At 55.1% G+C, this 14,080-nt stretch overlaps 2 protein-coding genes and 1 pseudogene across 2 annotated transcripts; all 3 read right to left on the reverse strand.

The window, feature by feature from the left end:
• Positions 1 to 1,130: 1,130 nt before the first annotated feature.
• Positions 1,131 to 2,107, reverse strand: LOC149125926 (olfactory receptor 2T8-like; annotated as a pseudogene).
• A 2,712-nt stretch (positions 2,108 to 4,819) lies between these two features.
• On the reverse strand, positions 4,820 to 7,074 carry LOC127489733 (olfactory receptor 2W3-like). Its single transcript, XM_051841481.3, has one exon. The coding sequence runs from the start codon at positions 6,573 to 6,575 to the stop codon at positions 5,628 to 5,630; it is 948 nt and encodes a 315-aa protein (XP_051697441.3). The 5' UTR covers positions 6,576 to 7,074; the 3' UTR covers positions 4,820 to 5,627.
• A 4,940-nt stretch (positions 7,075 to 12,014) lies between these two features.
• LOC100341142 (olfactory receptor 2W3) lies at positions 12,015 to 14,035 on the reverse strand. The gene has a single exon (XM_051827906.3). The coding sequence runs from the start codon at positions 14,033 to 14,035 to the stop codon at positions 13,091 to 13,093; it is 945 nt and encodes a 314-aa protein (XP_051683866.3). The 3' UTR covers positions 12,015 to 13,090.
• Positions 14,036 to 14,080: the final 45 nt, after the last annotated feature.

Genomic DNA, 14,080 nt, shown 5'->3' on the forward strand with positions numbered 1-14,080 from the left:
GGTGGTTCCTAGATTCACACCAATTCAGTTTGTCTTGGTCTGACAGCTCAGCAAAGGAGTGGCCATAAATTCACCTACAATGCAAAGGAAAGCGAGCAGACACAGATGTGCGAGCTCACCCAGCAGCCCACCCCTCGACCCCTGCCCACATAACGTTGCTTTGGCTCTTGAGTTGTCAGTCGCCTGTCCTCAGGTGTGGTTCTGAAGTATTAAGAGGAAATTTTCAGAAACAATGGTGAAGTTTAAACTGTGTGCAGATCTGATAGCAAAGTGCAGTCTCACTCGGCCCCACGCCACCCTGCCTTGGCCATGAAGCCCTCCTGCCACCAGGTATCCACGCCGTATATGCTTCCCATTGTTGGTCACCCAGAGGCTGTCTGGGTTCTTGCACCCTCTGTGGGAATGTGGCCGTGCTTTCGTCAAGCAGCCATACATGCCTTTGTCAGCACCCTAAGGTGCAAGGGAAGAGATGCTGGCCACTGGCATACGGCAAAGAATCCACGAAGTGATTCCTGCAAGTGTCAGCGAGAAAGTGAGCCACTGAGCGATGCCAGCATCCTATCCTGGAGAGCTGATTCCAGCGCCAGGTGCTCGGCTGCTGATCCAGCTCCCCGTGAATGCACCTGGGAAGGCAGTTGATGATACTCCAAGTATGGGCGCTCCTGGAGCTGGGGGAGACCAGGATGGAGCTCCAGGATGCCAGCTGCAACCTGGCCCAGCTGTGGCTGTTGCAGCCATTTGGGGAATGGATGGAAGATCTCTCTCTCTCTCTCTCTCTCTCTCTCTCTCCTCCCACCCTGCTGTTCTTTCAAATAAATAAATAAGTCTTATCAAAGAAAAGGTGAATATTCTCAACTTAAGAAGGAAACAAGAAAAATGGACCCTGACATTGGGAAGGTCTGTGATAGAACAAACTCTTCTATGAAACTGTGGAGGAAACAGAAGTTTTTGTCCGTTTCCCCGCAGGACCACAAGCTGCCACCGTCACAGCACAGCCTGTGCATGTGCACAGGGAAAAGGTGTGCGGGTTTAGGCTTCAGCACCATCTGAGCATCCAGGATCTGCTGGGGGACAGCCGAGGCACACCCATGGAGAGGGGGTACAGAGAATTCTACGGACGCCCCATGCAGTCACTTTGCCGAGACACAAAAGCAGAGGCAGAGGAATGGAATCCTGCCGGCCAGGGTGACGCCCTGAGCCACACACTTCCTCAGGGCACCCCTGACCTCACTGTTCCTCAGGCTGTAGATGAGGGGGTTCAGCATGGGTGTGAAGATGGCATAGAAGGCCGACACAGCTTTGTCATGGCTGGCTGACCTGGAGGACCTGGACCTCATGTAGACAAACATGGTGGCTCCATAGAAGAGTCCCACCACAGCCAGGTGGGAAGAGCAGGTGGCCAAGGCCTTCTTGCAGGCTTTTGTGGAGCGCATGTGGAGAACAGCAGCCAGGATGAGGCTGTAGGAGATCAGGATGAGGGAGAGGGGGACCAGGAGCATCAACACGCAGCAGATGTACATGGCATACTCAAAGACAGATGAGCGGGCACAGGCCAGGCGCATCAGTTCGGGAGCCTCGCAGAAGAAGTGGTTGATCTCACGTGACCTGCAAAACGGGAAGCTCAGGGTGACTGCAGCCTGCAGGAGGCCGTCAGCAGCCCCCAGGATCCACGACCCCACAGTCACTTGCAGACATAAGCGCCAGCTCATGAAAACCAGGTAGCGCAGTGGGTGGCAAATTGCCACATAGCGGTCGTAGGACATGGCCGCCAGGAGGAAGCTCTCCCCACCGGCCAGGGTCAGGAAGAAGAAAATCTGCGACCCACACCCCGTGCGGGAGATGGACTTCCTTCCGGTCAAGTATCGGCAGCCATTTTGGGCACCGTGGTGAAAACCAGCATGACGTCATTGAGGGAGAGCTGGCTCAGGAGGAAGTACATGGGCGTGTGGAGCCGGCGGTCCCGGGCAATCAGGAGAAGCATGAGTGCATTGCCCACCACAGAGGTGAAGGCAATGATCAGGACCAGCGCAAAGAGAAGCTGCTGGGCTCGCGTGTGGTTGAAGAGCCCCAGGAGAACGAAGTCTGCCGTGGAGCTCGCGTTGTCCATGGTGGCAGACTGCGGAGGCACTGTCCTGGGGGACCCGGCCAGCAGACGCTCAGCACCCACAGGGCTGCCGTGAGGACGCGGTCAGCAGTCTCTAAGCACCCTTATTTCAATAAGAAATAGGATGTCACGTAAACTACAATCTTTTCAGTTACTCTGCCTACATCGTCAAGGAGATCTGTGAGTTTTAGAGAACAATTGTAAAACCACCAAGGCTTTTGGTTCACAAAAGCATTTTCTTATTCTGAAGTTTAAGAGACTTTTTTTTTGAAAGGCAGAGTTAGTGAGAGAGAGAGAGAGAGAGAGAGAGAGAGAGAGAGAAAGGTCTTCCTTTTCTGTTGGTTCACCCCCTAAATGGCCACTATGGCTGGTGCGCTGCATGGATCCAAAGCTGGGAGCCAGGTTCTTCCTCCTGGTCTCCCATGCAGGTGCAGGGCCCAAGAACCTGAGCCATCCTCCACTGCACTCCCGGGCCACAGCAGAGAACTGGACTGGAAGAGGAGTAACCGGGACAGAATCCGGTGCCCCAACCAGGACTAGAACCCCGGGGTGCCGGTGTTGCAGGCGGAGGATTAGCCAAGTGAGCCTTGGTGCCGGCCAAGAGACTTTTAATTGGAAATCATTAGCACATGATTTTTTATGGTGACAGGTGATATATCTATACTTTTAAATGAGCAATAAATGTGTAAAGTGACTATCATTATGAAATTATTGCCTATTCTGCATAGAATAATGTTCAGGTCATTGGAGGGAAAGGTCAAATAAATGTGTCAATTTAAGCTGAGTAGGGTGTCAGCACCTTTCTGTCAGACTTCATAGCGGTATTTATTTTACTAATAAATCACTTTCCATCGATATTATACAAGTGAGACCATTGGCCACCAGTTAAATGTGTGTCAGCACAAAGAGTGACAATTCCTAAAAGTCAACCACAAATTAAAAAAAAAAAAGCGGTTGAAGTTCATAATGAAAAATTGAGTTATTTTGCAATTAAAATACCTAAAAATTAAAAGGGGTGGGGGGAGACACAGGCTCAAAACTGCCTGATGCTGGGCTAGGAAATTTGTCTGCCCTGGAAAATCCAGGTTTTCCTTTTCCTCCTCTCTGGGACTGCGGGAAGCTGGGGCTTTGCTGGCGCTGTTTGTGCAGTTTCTGGAGCCTTTCACTCGGGTGATGCTGACTTCGCCACATCTGCCTTAAACCTCACGCTGACCTTCAACGCTACTGGAAGGCACAGATGAATGCCTTTGTTTTTCCAACAAAACCCTTGGATCAATCATAGAAAATTTAGCACAGATTCTATCATTTCCCATTCTGCATTTTCCAATTTTATTGCCAAAATTGGGTATGAAAACTAAATTCCTTACCAGAAATGTTGAAGTGATTAATTGATGTTCCATGGGAAAAAATGAAGTGGTTAAGAGGTAAGTCACTTGACAGATTGATGGGTGGCTGTCAGTGGGAGATGCTTTATTTCTTGACTGCAGCTAGACGAGAGCAACCAGCCACACTGTGGAGAGTGAGTGGCAGAAATGTAGCTTCTGGAGCTAAGACGCTGAGCCAATCACTGAATCCTAGGAAGGCAGCAGGGTGTGCGCACAGGTATGACACATGGGCGCATCCCACAGCGGCACTGTCTTCCTGCCCCCCCCTCCAAGCGTCCACTCCTCCATGTCCGCATCTTGCATCAGCCCCTGGAGTGTTCCATGGAGGCGTGTGGCCTCTTGCCAGCCTTGGCTACAAACACAGTCTCATTAACATGCCCCAGCTGAGGACCTGCTCCAAAGATTCTACCTTGAGTGGTGTTGGGAGGATTTTCAAGTTTCCCAGTTTGATGTACTTCCTACCTGCCCCAGAAAGCTGTGATTCACCAAAACAGAGCAAATAAGTTAGGGGAACAGTAAGACGCAAGCCAAAGTTCTTGGGAAGGGATGGTTATTGAAAATCACATTGCAGTGTGAAGAAATGTGGCCCTGGCATTGTTCTGAACTTCAACAGCATGCTACAGCTCTGGACAGAAACAGCCACTAAAATATGAAGCCTCAGTGGATTTTAGCTTTGTTGTTCTGTCTCATGTTCAATCTGACAGAATCAATGATGAATTGCACATAGCAACTTGTTTGCATATACATAATATAATTGCATTTGGAGGGAAGCATTGTGGCACAGCAGGCTAGGCTGCCACCTTGCTGTTGAGGCGGCCTGGGGAGTGAAACAGAAGAAGGAAGAACTCTGCCCACATTCTTGCTGTGGGAGTACCCTGTCTTTGGAATAAATACATAAGTCCTTAGGTTATACGTATGCATATAATTGTACTTTTAGGTTGACTTCCTCATGTCTGCCTGATAAAACCAGTGACGACAGCAATGACCCACTACACAGCTTGCACTCATGATGCCTCCCATCCATCCAGTACTGCACTTCCTGAGGGGCCACTGCTCTTCCTTCTTAATAATCTCTGTTGCCGAGTGCCTTGGAATCCCATCCACATCCTCCATCTCCTGTGACCTCAGGTGATGGGCAAGCTACCCTGTAAAAACCGTGAGATACTAGAATCCCTTCAACTAGGTGAGATGTAATTGCTATTTTCTTTGTTGGGAAGGAAAGTATATCATAGACTTACAAGATTTATTGATATATATTTTATGTATTTATTTGAAAGGCAGAAACAGAGGCAGAGAGAGAAACAGACAGACACGCAGATCCCCCAGCCACTGGTTCACTCCCTGATGCCTGATCCAGCTAGGGCTGGGCCAGGCTGAAGCCAGGACACCCAGGATGTGTGGGGTCTCCGACACGGCTGTTGGGAGCATCAGCTGCTGCCTTCTGGTTGCCTCAGCAGGAAGCTGGAATGAACGTGGAGGTGGGACTCAGTCCCAGGCATGCTGCGCCCTCACTCACACAGGCTGTGTCCCAGGCTGTGCCCGGGCAGGAAGCTGGAGTCCCGAACGAAGCTGATCTCAGACCCAGGCGCTCTGGAATGGGACATGAGTGTGGCAGTCCCCCACAGATTTCAGTGACACTGCTGCCTTTATGCTGAATCTCATCAAAATGGTCTCTGATCTGGAACGAGACCTGTTACTGCACAGTCTACACTCGCTCCTCTCTCTCTAACGCTACCTTTCAAGTAATTACAAATTAAATATTGAAAACACTGGGCAATCGAAGTGGAATTTTCACTTCTCAAGTGATGGTTTAGCATCTCTGGAAGTGCAGGTGAGAACCCCCACTTCCACATTCCTCTCTCTCCCTTGCACACTGATGAGAGCCCACCCAGCCCTGGGGGTTATGGGGAACCCCCCCCCTTAGACCAGCACGGGCCCTAGAGCTCACACCCAGGGGTGCTGGCTTTGAATGTCAGAATTCACATGGCCCAGAGTGATTCATGCAGAAGAAAGCTGAGAGTGGCCACATGTCTCTGTTGAACTCTGCCAAAGTCGCACAGATGCTGTTGATGGAAATCACGGTAAAAGAATGAAAGCTCCCATGTTCTGTACACAGCACTTCATCTCTGTGCCTCTTATTACAACTTCTTCCTGAAGCTTAGTTTTGCCAAAACCAGCCTGCTCAGCGCCCCCTTCACCTCCTTGTTCCTGAGGGTGTAGATGAGGGGGTTGAGCAGGGGCGTGACGATGTTGTAGAAGAGGGTGAGCACCTTGCCCTGCTCCTGGGAGCTGCCACGGCCTGGCTGCATGTACATGTAGACGATGTTCCCGTAGAACAGCGACACCACTGTCAGGTGCGAGCCGCAGGTGTTGAAGACTTTGTGCCTTCCCGAGGAGGAGTGCATCCTTAACACTGCCCTCAGGATGTAGCCATAGGAGACCAGGATGAACGCCAGGGGGCACAGCACGATGCCCACCGCCAGGACAAAGACGCTGCCTTCCACGGCTGCCGTGTCCACACAGGCCATGCGGATGAGGGCCGGCATCTCACACAGGTAGTGGTCCACATGCCGGTGCCCGCAGCGTGGCAGGCTCAGGGTCACTGGAGACATGGCCAGGGAGTTGGCCACCCCACAGCCCCAGGCCATGGACACCAGCCCCAGGCAGAGCCTGGGACTCATCATCGCCAAGTAGTGCAGGGGCCTGCAGATGGCCACGAAGCGGTCGTAGGCCATGACGGCCAGGAGCAGGCACTCCACGCCCCCCAGCGCCAGGAACAGGAAGAGCTGCACGGAGCAGCCCGCGTAGCTGATGGTCTTGTCCTGCCCACTCAGGTTGTAGAGCAGCTGGGGGATGGAACTGCTGGTGAAGCTCAGGTCCAGGAAGGACAGGTGGGTGAGGAAGAAGTACATGGGGGTGCGCAGGTGCGGGTCCAGCCGGGACACCAGGATGATGGCGCTGTTGCCCACCAGGGTCAGCACATAGGCGATCAGGATGACCGCAAACAGGACCCTCTCCAGAAGGGGGTGGTGGGAGAAGCCCACCAGGATGAAGTCCCCAAGGCTGCTGTCATTGGTTCTGTCCATCTCTCCTGCCAGGGACAGTTACCCACACCAACAGGAGCACCCTCCAGCAAGCGGGGTCTCTTGGGAGCCCACCATCCCTCTGTGGATTTCACCTCTGTGTTCTCACCTCACCCAGCAGCAGTGATACGCAGTCAGCGCTCTTGCCACTGTTCTCCCTGGCGCGCTGGCCTGCAAGCCAAGGCACCTGAGTTATGCTAGTTCCCGAGGAGACAGGGGCCAGAGCTGAGAGACACCCCAGGCCTCGGGCCCTGGACACTTGATCTGAGCCACGGCTGTGGCCACCCTGATTCCTATCAGAGTAACAAATCCTGCTGTGTCCCCAGCTCCAACTCCCCTGGAGCCCCAGCCTGTGAGCCTCTGCCACTACTTAGGAAGCCACAAAGTGTTGTTCGGGGGTTTTCTGTCGATGGTGTTTGAGGAACTTTGCCTACTGCAGATTCTTCATCAGTGGGAACCCAGGATCATGCTGCTCATTTGGCCAAGATTCATGAGGTCGTCATCAGGACCTGATAGACAAGTAATGCAGGACAGCATGAATATTCTAAAGCAGCACTCACGTACAGCTCCCTCCTCCGTTGTGTCTGCTCTTGAGATAGAGTATATATGTGTCATTCCAATGAACTTGGGAGAACTTGGCTGAGCAAAATAAGTAAACAAACAAGGACAAACTCTTATGCAATAAAAAAAATGAGTAAAAGCTTCTCTGAGAATCCAGCTGGAGAAATGAATCCCACTCAAAGAAAAGTCTTCGGTGAGGTCCCCACAAGTCTTGCAGGCAGAGAGGGCAGCAGATGGAAGACTCCCTGGCCACAACTCGACCCCTCAACGGTGCCCATGGCCCTGGAGAGCACATTTGCCCTGTGGTCATTGCCTGATCTAGGATCAGGATTATCCGCCCCACTGTGCATGTTGACAGGTGTTCTTAAGCTAGGACAAATACAAACAAAGGAGCCAGACGAAGCCCACCTGTCCTGGATTCAGAGCCAGGAACATGAGTGCCATAGGATGAACAGGCAGGTCCTGGGCAGAAAACCTGGGGGAGAAACTCCCCTGTGTGCCTCACACACATTCAGACCCAGCAGTCAGAGCCTGGGCAGGGAGGAGTGGCCAAGGTGTAGCCCCACTGCTATCCCCACGCCAAACAAATCACACATTACAGATGTCCTCACTCTGAGCTCTCACAGCTGCCCTAAGAAGGCAACCAAAGTTCTGTTCTTGTCTTTCTCTGATGATCCTACATCTCATAGGCTTGGCCAGCCCAGCTATGAGGCAGAACAGGAGTCAACCCAACTGCATATTAAACAAAGCCACGCTCTCTAAGATGGCTACCAGAGAGATCTACAGGTGAAACAAAAGCAGAAAAGCTGAAGGCAGTTGAATGCCTAGCATGGTTAATACTTTTATTTTAAAAAATTGGTGAGGGGGCCAGTGCTGTGGCATAGCAGGTAAAGCCACCACCTGCAGTACCAGCATCCCACATGGGTGCCGGTTTGAGTCCTGGCTGCTCCACTTCCAATCCAGCTCTCTGCTATGACCTGGGAAAGCAGTGGAAAATGACCCAAGTCCTTGGTCCCCTGCACCCACATGGGAGACCTAGAAGAAACTCCTGGCTCCTGGCTTTAGATCGGCACATCTCCGGCTGTTGCAGCCACCTGGGGAGTGAACCAGAGGATGGAAGACCTCTCTCTCTCTCTCTCTCTCTGCCTCTCATTCTCTCTGTGTGTAACTCTTTCAAGTAAATAAATAAATCTTTTAATCCTTTTACAACAGGTAGAAGGGAGGAATGTGATACTGTCTAGAGCCTAGATTGTAGTGGGAAAGGAATGGTTCTCAGGAACCAGCGACTGGAGTTTCAGTTGGAACAGCATCTGGAGAGATGCTAAAGAGGTTGCGGTTTCACACACACACAACTTGACATCTGCATGTTAATTTTCTTAATTTATTTAAAAGAGAAACAGAAAGCTCCCACCCCTGGACTCTCCTGGCACAAAGTCTTGTCACTCATCCAACAAGGAGCAATGCTACACATGCTGACGACACAGGGAAGGTGGCAGCTATGGCGGTGGAGCTGCACTGTCACCGGGGCAGTGGGAAGGCCAGGACTTCGGCAGGACTGGAAGGAAACAAACGGGAAGGGGGAGGAGTGAGAAAGCAGCACCAGGAAGAATCCCAGGTTTGGATTAAGGGTCCCGTGCTGGGGACTTTCCCACTGGGCAGGACCCAGTGACAAACCTGGGACTCAAATCACAGAGAAATGTGGCCAGCAGAGACTGACTCAGTTTCAAGGTTGTTGAGCACCTCACTGTGTGCGAAAACAGTGCGCAAAGCACAGCGCATCCCTTGTTCTGCAAACAATCCCACGACGCTGACTGTAAATAAGACGATATTCAGGAATTGCTCTCCTGTGCCGTCCCACAGCCTGCAGCACACACACCTGCACTGTGTGACTAGTAATCCCTTCCTCTGAACTGCTTCATCTAAGTCACACACACACATGTGCAAATCTATGCGAATGTGAATACATACACGTGTGCACATGTCATGTATGCATACATGTGCTGTCTGTGTGTTTTAGAATGTGAGCACCCCCGGCTGCTACCGAGGGGAATACTCCATGGGAGGCTCATCAGGAGCATAGTCTGCAGCAGAGGGGTGGTGATGGGGGACCCCTCGGAGCCAGGAAGCCCCGGCTCACACAGGGAAGGAATCTGGACAAGATCAGGGGTACAAGGGGCTCCATCCCCAGGTTGGCCTCACTGTGTAGACGGCAGACAATGGAGAGCCTCAAGTGTGGGTTTCTCCCCAAGAAATTTTCTCAATCAAGAGCCTTGGCCTCTCAGTCAGCTCCCAAGGCCTGAGCTCCAAGTCTCCTGGAAAGGTGATCAGGCTTCTGTTCATCGACAGGAGGCCTATTCCTACCAGATCTGGTGGTGTCAGAGGTGCCATCAGCACAAGGGGTAAGAAACGGGACTTGGGAAGCAAAGTAGCCTCAGCTAGGACAGTGCTTAATTGAAAACAGGAACCATCATTTCTGTGAGCTCCACCGCATGGGGGCAGGAGGGACAGGAAAGGGAAAGTGTGGAAAGTCCATTAAGAGGTGGGAGTGGTTTCATAAAATTAGGTTGAGAAACCAGGATGGCCTCAGGGTGGGGGCGGGGAGGGTTCAGCCTTGCACCTGACAAGGACGATGAACTTCCAAGACTGCCCATGCGGAGGAGCCCGGGGTTGCTGGTTGAGGCTGGAGCCTCAGCCATTGGGAAGCAAAATCCAGAATGAACTAGTGAGGACCTCATTCCCCACAGGAAGACTGAGCTTCCTCCCACTCTGCAGCCTGCAGGTGCAGGGCTCCCACTCTGCAGCCCGTGGGTGCACGGCTCCCACTCTATATCCTGTGGGTTTAGGGCTCCCGCTCTGCAGCCCCTGGGTACAGGACTCCCACTCTGTAGCCTGTGGGTTCAGGGCTCCCACTCTGCAGCCCGTGGGTACAGGACTCCCACTCTGTAGCCTGTGGGTACAGGACTCCCACTCTGCAGCCCCTGGGTACAGGACTCCCACTCTGTAGCCTGTGGCTACAGGACTCCCACTCTGCAGCCCCCGGGTGCAGGGCTCCCACTCTGTAGCCTGTGGGTGCAGGGCTCCCACCCTGCAGCCTGTGGGTACAGGACTCCCACTCTGCAGCCCCCGGGTGCAGGGCTCCCATTTTGCGGCCTGTGGGTGTAGGGCTCCCACTCTGTAGCCTGTGGGTGCATGGCTCCCACCCTGCGTCCTGTGGGTGCAGGGATCCCACTCTGTGGCCTGTGGATACAGGACTCCCACTCTGCAGCCCCTGGGTGCAGGGCTCCCACTCTATAGCCTGTGGGTGCAGTACTCCCACTCTGCAGCCCCTGGGTGCAGGGCTCCCACTCTATAGCCCCTGGGTGCAGGGCTCCCACTCTGCAGCCCCTGGGTGCAGGACTCCCACTCTGTAGCCTGTGGGTGCAGGGCTCCCACTCTATAGCCCCTGGGTGCAGGGCTCCCACTCTATAGCCCCTGGGTGCAGGGCTCCCACTCCATAGCCCGTGGGTGCAGGGCTCCCACTCTGCAGCCCCTGGGTGCAGGGCTCCCACTCTGCAGTCTGCGGGTGCAGGGCTCCACACGCTCAGGGCTGCAGAAGCAGCACAGCTGAGCAGCCAGGAGCAGAAGCCATCCCTGCAGCCAGCAAAGCCCAGTTCAGGACCCAGCTCCCCCTCCCCTTCACTGCAGGGGCATCTCCGAGCCCCACTGTCCTCACTGTGGGACAAACTGGGGCACCAAGTATTCAGCTTGAATAAGTGGGTAAATCTGCAGCGGGGCCACAGCAGGACCTCAGCTGTGTGAGTCCTGTGAGCAGAAAAGAAGCATGAGTGTGGGCCACTTGCTCCCTGCCTGTCCCAGAACAGCAGATCCAGCCCTTTCTGTGGGTGTCCTTAGGGTTCAGATACTTTGCCTGGTAAATAGGAGGAAACTGGCTTGGACCCAGGCCCCGCACAGGTACAGGAGCTGAGCTGATGCAGGCGATGTGGCAGGGACACCATCTGTGAGGAAGACTCCAGTAGTGGAGGCGTCCAGCACAGCACAGTGCAGCTGCCCCAGTGACCCCGGGATCTGTGAGTCCTGAGGCTGCCTTCTCAGGGTCGTGCGGGAGGGTCTGCTTGCGCTGTTCACCCCAGTCCCAAGTACGGGGGTGCTTACCTGCACCTGATACGTACTGCACAGGCCTCCGGTAGGAGCTGCCCTGCCAGGGTTGGACAGCTGACCCCTGTCATTGATGACCAGAGCAGGTTCTGCCTCCTGCCCAGATGCTTCCCTGTGGTAGAACCACACGAACCACCTCCTTCTCTCTGGATGTTATCTGCAGAGCCCAGAACCCTGGGATTCCCAGCAATGGGGCTGTCCCGTGGACACTCAGTGCACCAGGGAGCTCTTCCCAAGCGAAGGGTGTGGAGCAGCCCTGAGAGCCAGGCAGATCCTGTGTGGAATCCCTTGGCTGGGGCAGGACCTGGGGCAGCAAGGGGGCACACTGTTCAGAGAGAACCCCCTACCCCCGGGGCAGCCTGGTCTGAGCCCCCGGCAGCCATGCACCTCTTCCTCCCTGAGACCAGAGCTTTGAGCACTAGGACAGGGCCCCCGAAGCAGGCAGTGCCCTCTCCTGGGTGCACTGGGAGTGCAGCCCTCAGTCCCAGGGGCTGCACTCAGTGCAGGGAGGAGGTGTGGGCTGAGAGCAGGCATCCCCTTGGCCCTCAGTGGAGTGGAGGCTGAGAGGCCAGGGCACAGAGGGCAGAGTTGCCTCAAAGAAAGCAGCCCCAGCCCTCAGCTTCCTCTCCCCTCACAACCTCCCCTGCAATTCCCCTTGTCCCCAACCCCCCGATACCCCATTCTCAGAGGAGCCTGCACCCCGCCCCCTGCAAAGAGCTCACAGAGGATCGAGTTCCAGGCCATGGAAAGGTGGTCTGGGTCCCAGGAGCGAGGCCATCACCTGGGTGGTGCAGAAATGCAGAGCCTCAGGCCCCTGCACAGCACGGACATAATCGGCACTGTCACGACCCCCAGGAAGCTGCCTGCTCTGCAGCTGTGTGAAGGGGCAGGGACCGTGCTCTTTAGCCTGGGAGTCCTGGACGCAGCTCGACAAACAGGCAGGCACCCTGCTCCTTGTCAACAGGAGCCTGTGGGGACTGGGAGTCAAAGTCAGCATCCCTGGTCTGAGCAGCAGCTTCACCTGCAGGCTCGCTGAGCAGGCAGTCACCCGGGGACCAGACACCAGAACTGACCTCAGACCTGTGCTCCTGGCTCATGGCAGAGAGGACTGCAGTCAGGTCCTGCCACTGCCCAAAGCCACCCTGAGAGGCGCTGAGGCCATGGGGGTGACTGCGTGCCTGGTCAGCCAGCTCCCATCAGGGTCCATCCAGGAGCTCAGACCTCGGGGTAATGCCACAGGTTGGGTGGACGCATAGAGAAACGGTGACTCTGTAAATCTGTACTGTGACACTGCGCCCTTGCTGAAGTCCACCTTGGATGGCAGTGAGACAAGGGAAGCCCTGGGACCATGGCGAGTGCAGTGGGAGATTTGGGTCATCCTGGGGAAAAGACCTGGAATCCGCAAGGCACCAACAGAGAGAGCAACAGACCACAGTGCAGCGCACACCCCCATGTGCTTTTCTGGAAGCTTCTCTCTTCCCCGCTCTGTCTGACCTTGGAGCTGCCCTACATGTCAGCTGTGGGCAGGTGCATGGAGCAGTTCTGTCCAAAAGAGCCTGGACTCCTGGCTGAGGCCTGGGGTCAGGGCACAGGGAGGAGTTGAGGTTGTGGCTTACAGCAGGTCTGGCCCAATGCCGCCAGATGGCGTCAGTGCCTGGACAGACAGAGTAACCACAGGCTGCCACCTGTCAACACCCCCTTCACCTCCTGTTCCTGAGGGTGTAGAGGAGGGGGTTGAGCAGGGGTGTGACGGTGGTGTAGCAGAGGGTGAGGACCTTGCCCTGCTGCTGCAGCTCCCCCGCTCACGCCTTCTCCCTCTCTCTGCTCCCCAGCAGCAGCCTGCTCAGCGCCCCCTTCACCTCCTTGTTCCTGAGGGTGTAGATGAGGGGGTTGAGCAGGGGCGTGACGATGTTGTAGAAGAGGGTGAGCACCTTGCCCTGCTCCTGGGAGCTGCCACGGCCCGGCTGCATGTACATGTAGACGATGTTCCCGTAGAACAGCGACACCACTGTCAGGTGCGAGCCGCAGGTGTTGAAGACTTTGTGCCTTCCCGAGGAGGAGTGCATCCTTAACACTGCCCTCAGGATGTAGCCACAGGAGACCAGGATGAACGCCAGGGGGCACAGCACGATGCCCACCGCCAGGACAAAGACGCTGCCTTCCACGGCTGCCGTGTCCACACAGGCCATGCGGATGAGGGCCGGCATCTCACACAGGTAGTGGTCCACATGCCGGTGCCCGCAGCGTGGCAGGCTCAGGGTCACTGGAGACATGGCCAGGGAGTTGGCCACCCCACAGCCCCAGGCCATGGACACCAGCCCCAGGCAGAGCCTGGGACTCATCATCGCCAAGTAGTGCAGGGACCTGCAGATGGCCACGAAGCGGTCGTAGGCCATGACGGCCAGGAGCAGGCACTCCACGCCCCCCAGCGCCAGGAACAGGAAGAGCTGCATGGAGCAGCCCGCGTAGCTGATGGTCTTGTCCTGCCCACTCAGGTTGTAGAGCAGCTGGGGGATGGAACTGCTGGTGAAGCTCAGGTCCAGGAAGGACAGGTGGGTGAGGAAGAAGTACATGGGGGTGCGCAGGTGCGGGTCCAGCCGGGACACCAGGATGATGGCGCTGTTGCCCACCAGGGTCAGCACATAGGCGATCAGGATGACCGCAAACAGGACCCTCTCCAGAAGGGGGTGGTGGGAGAAGCCCACCAGGATGAAGTCCCCAAGGCTGCTGTCGTTGGTCCCGTCCATCTCTCCTGCCAGGAACAGTTACCCACACTGACAGGAGCACCCCGC

This window comes from Oryctolagus cuniculus, chromosome 6 (assembly GCF_051225735.1).
Source record: "Oryctolagus cuniculus isolate XC-2025 breed Fujian yellow rabbit chromosome 6, ASM5122573v1, whole genome shotgun sequence".
Lineage (NCBI taxonomy): Eukaryota > Metazoa > Chordata > Mammalia > Lagomorpha > Leporidae > Oryctolagus > Oryctolagus cuniculus.

What these genes read in the sequence shown, in the direction of transcription:
- LOC127489733 (XM_051841481.3), bottom strand. Translation starts at nt 6,575, where the DNA reads ATGGACAGAACCAATGACAGCAGCCTTGGGGACTTCATCCTGGTGGGC.
- LOC100341142 (XM_051827906.3), bottom strand. Translation starts at nt 14,035, where the DNA reads ATGGACGGGACCAACGACAGCAGCCTTGGGGACTTCATCCTGGTGGGC.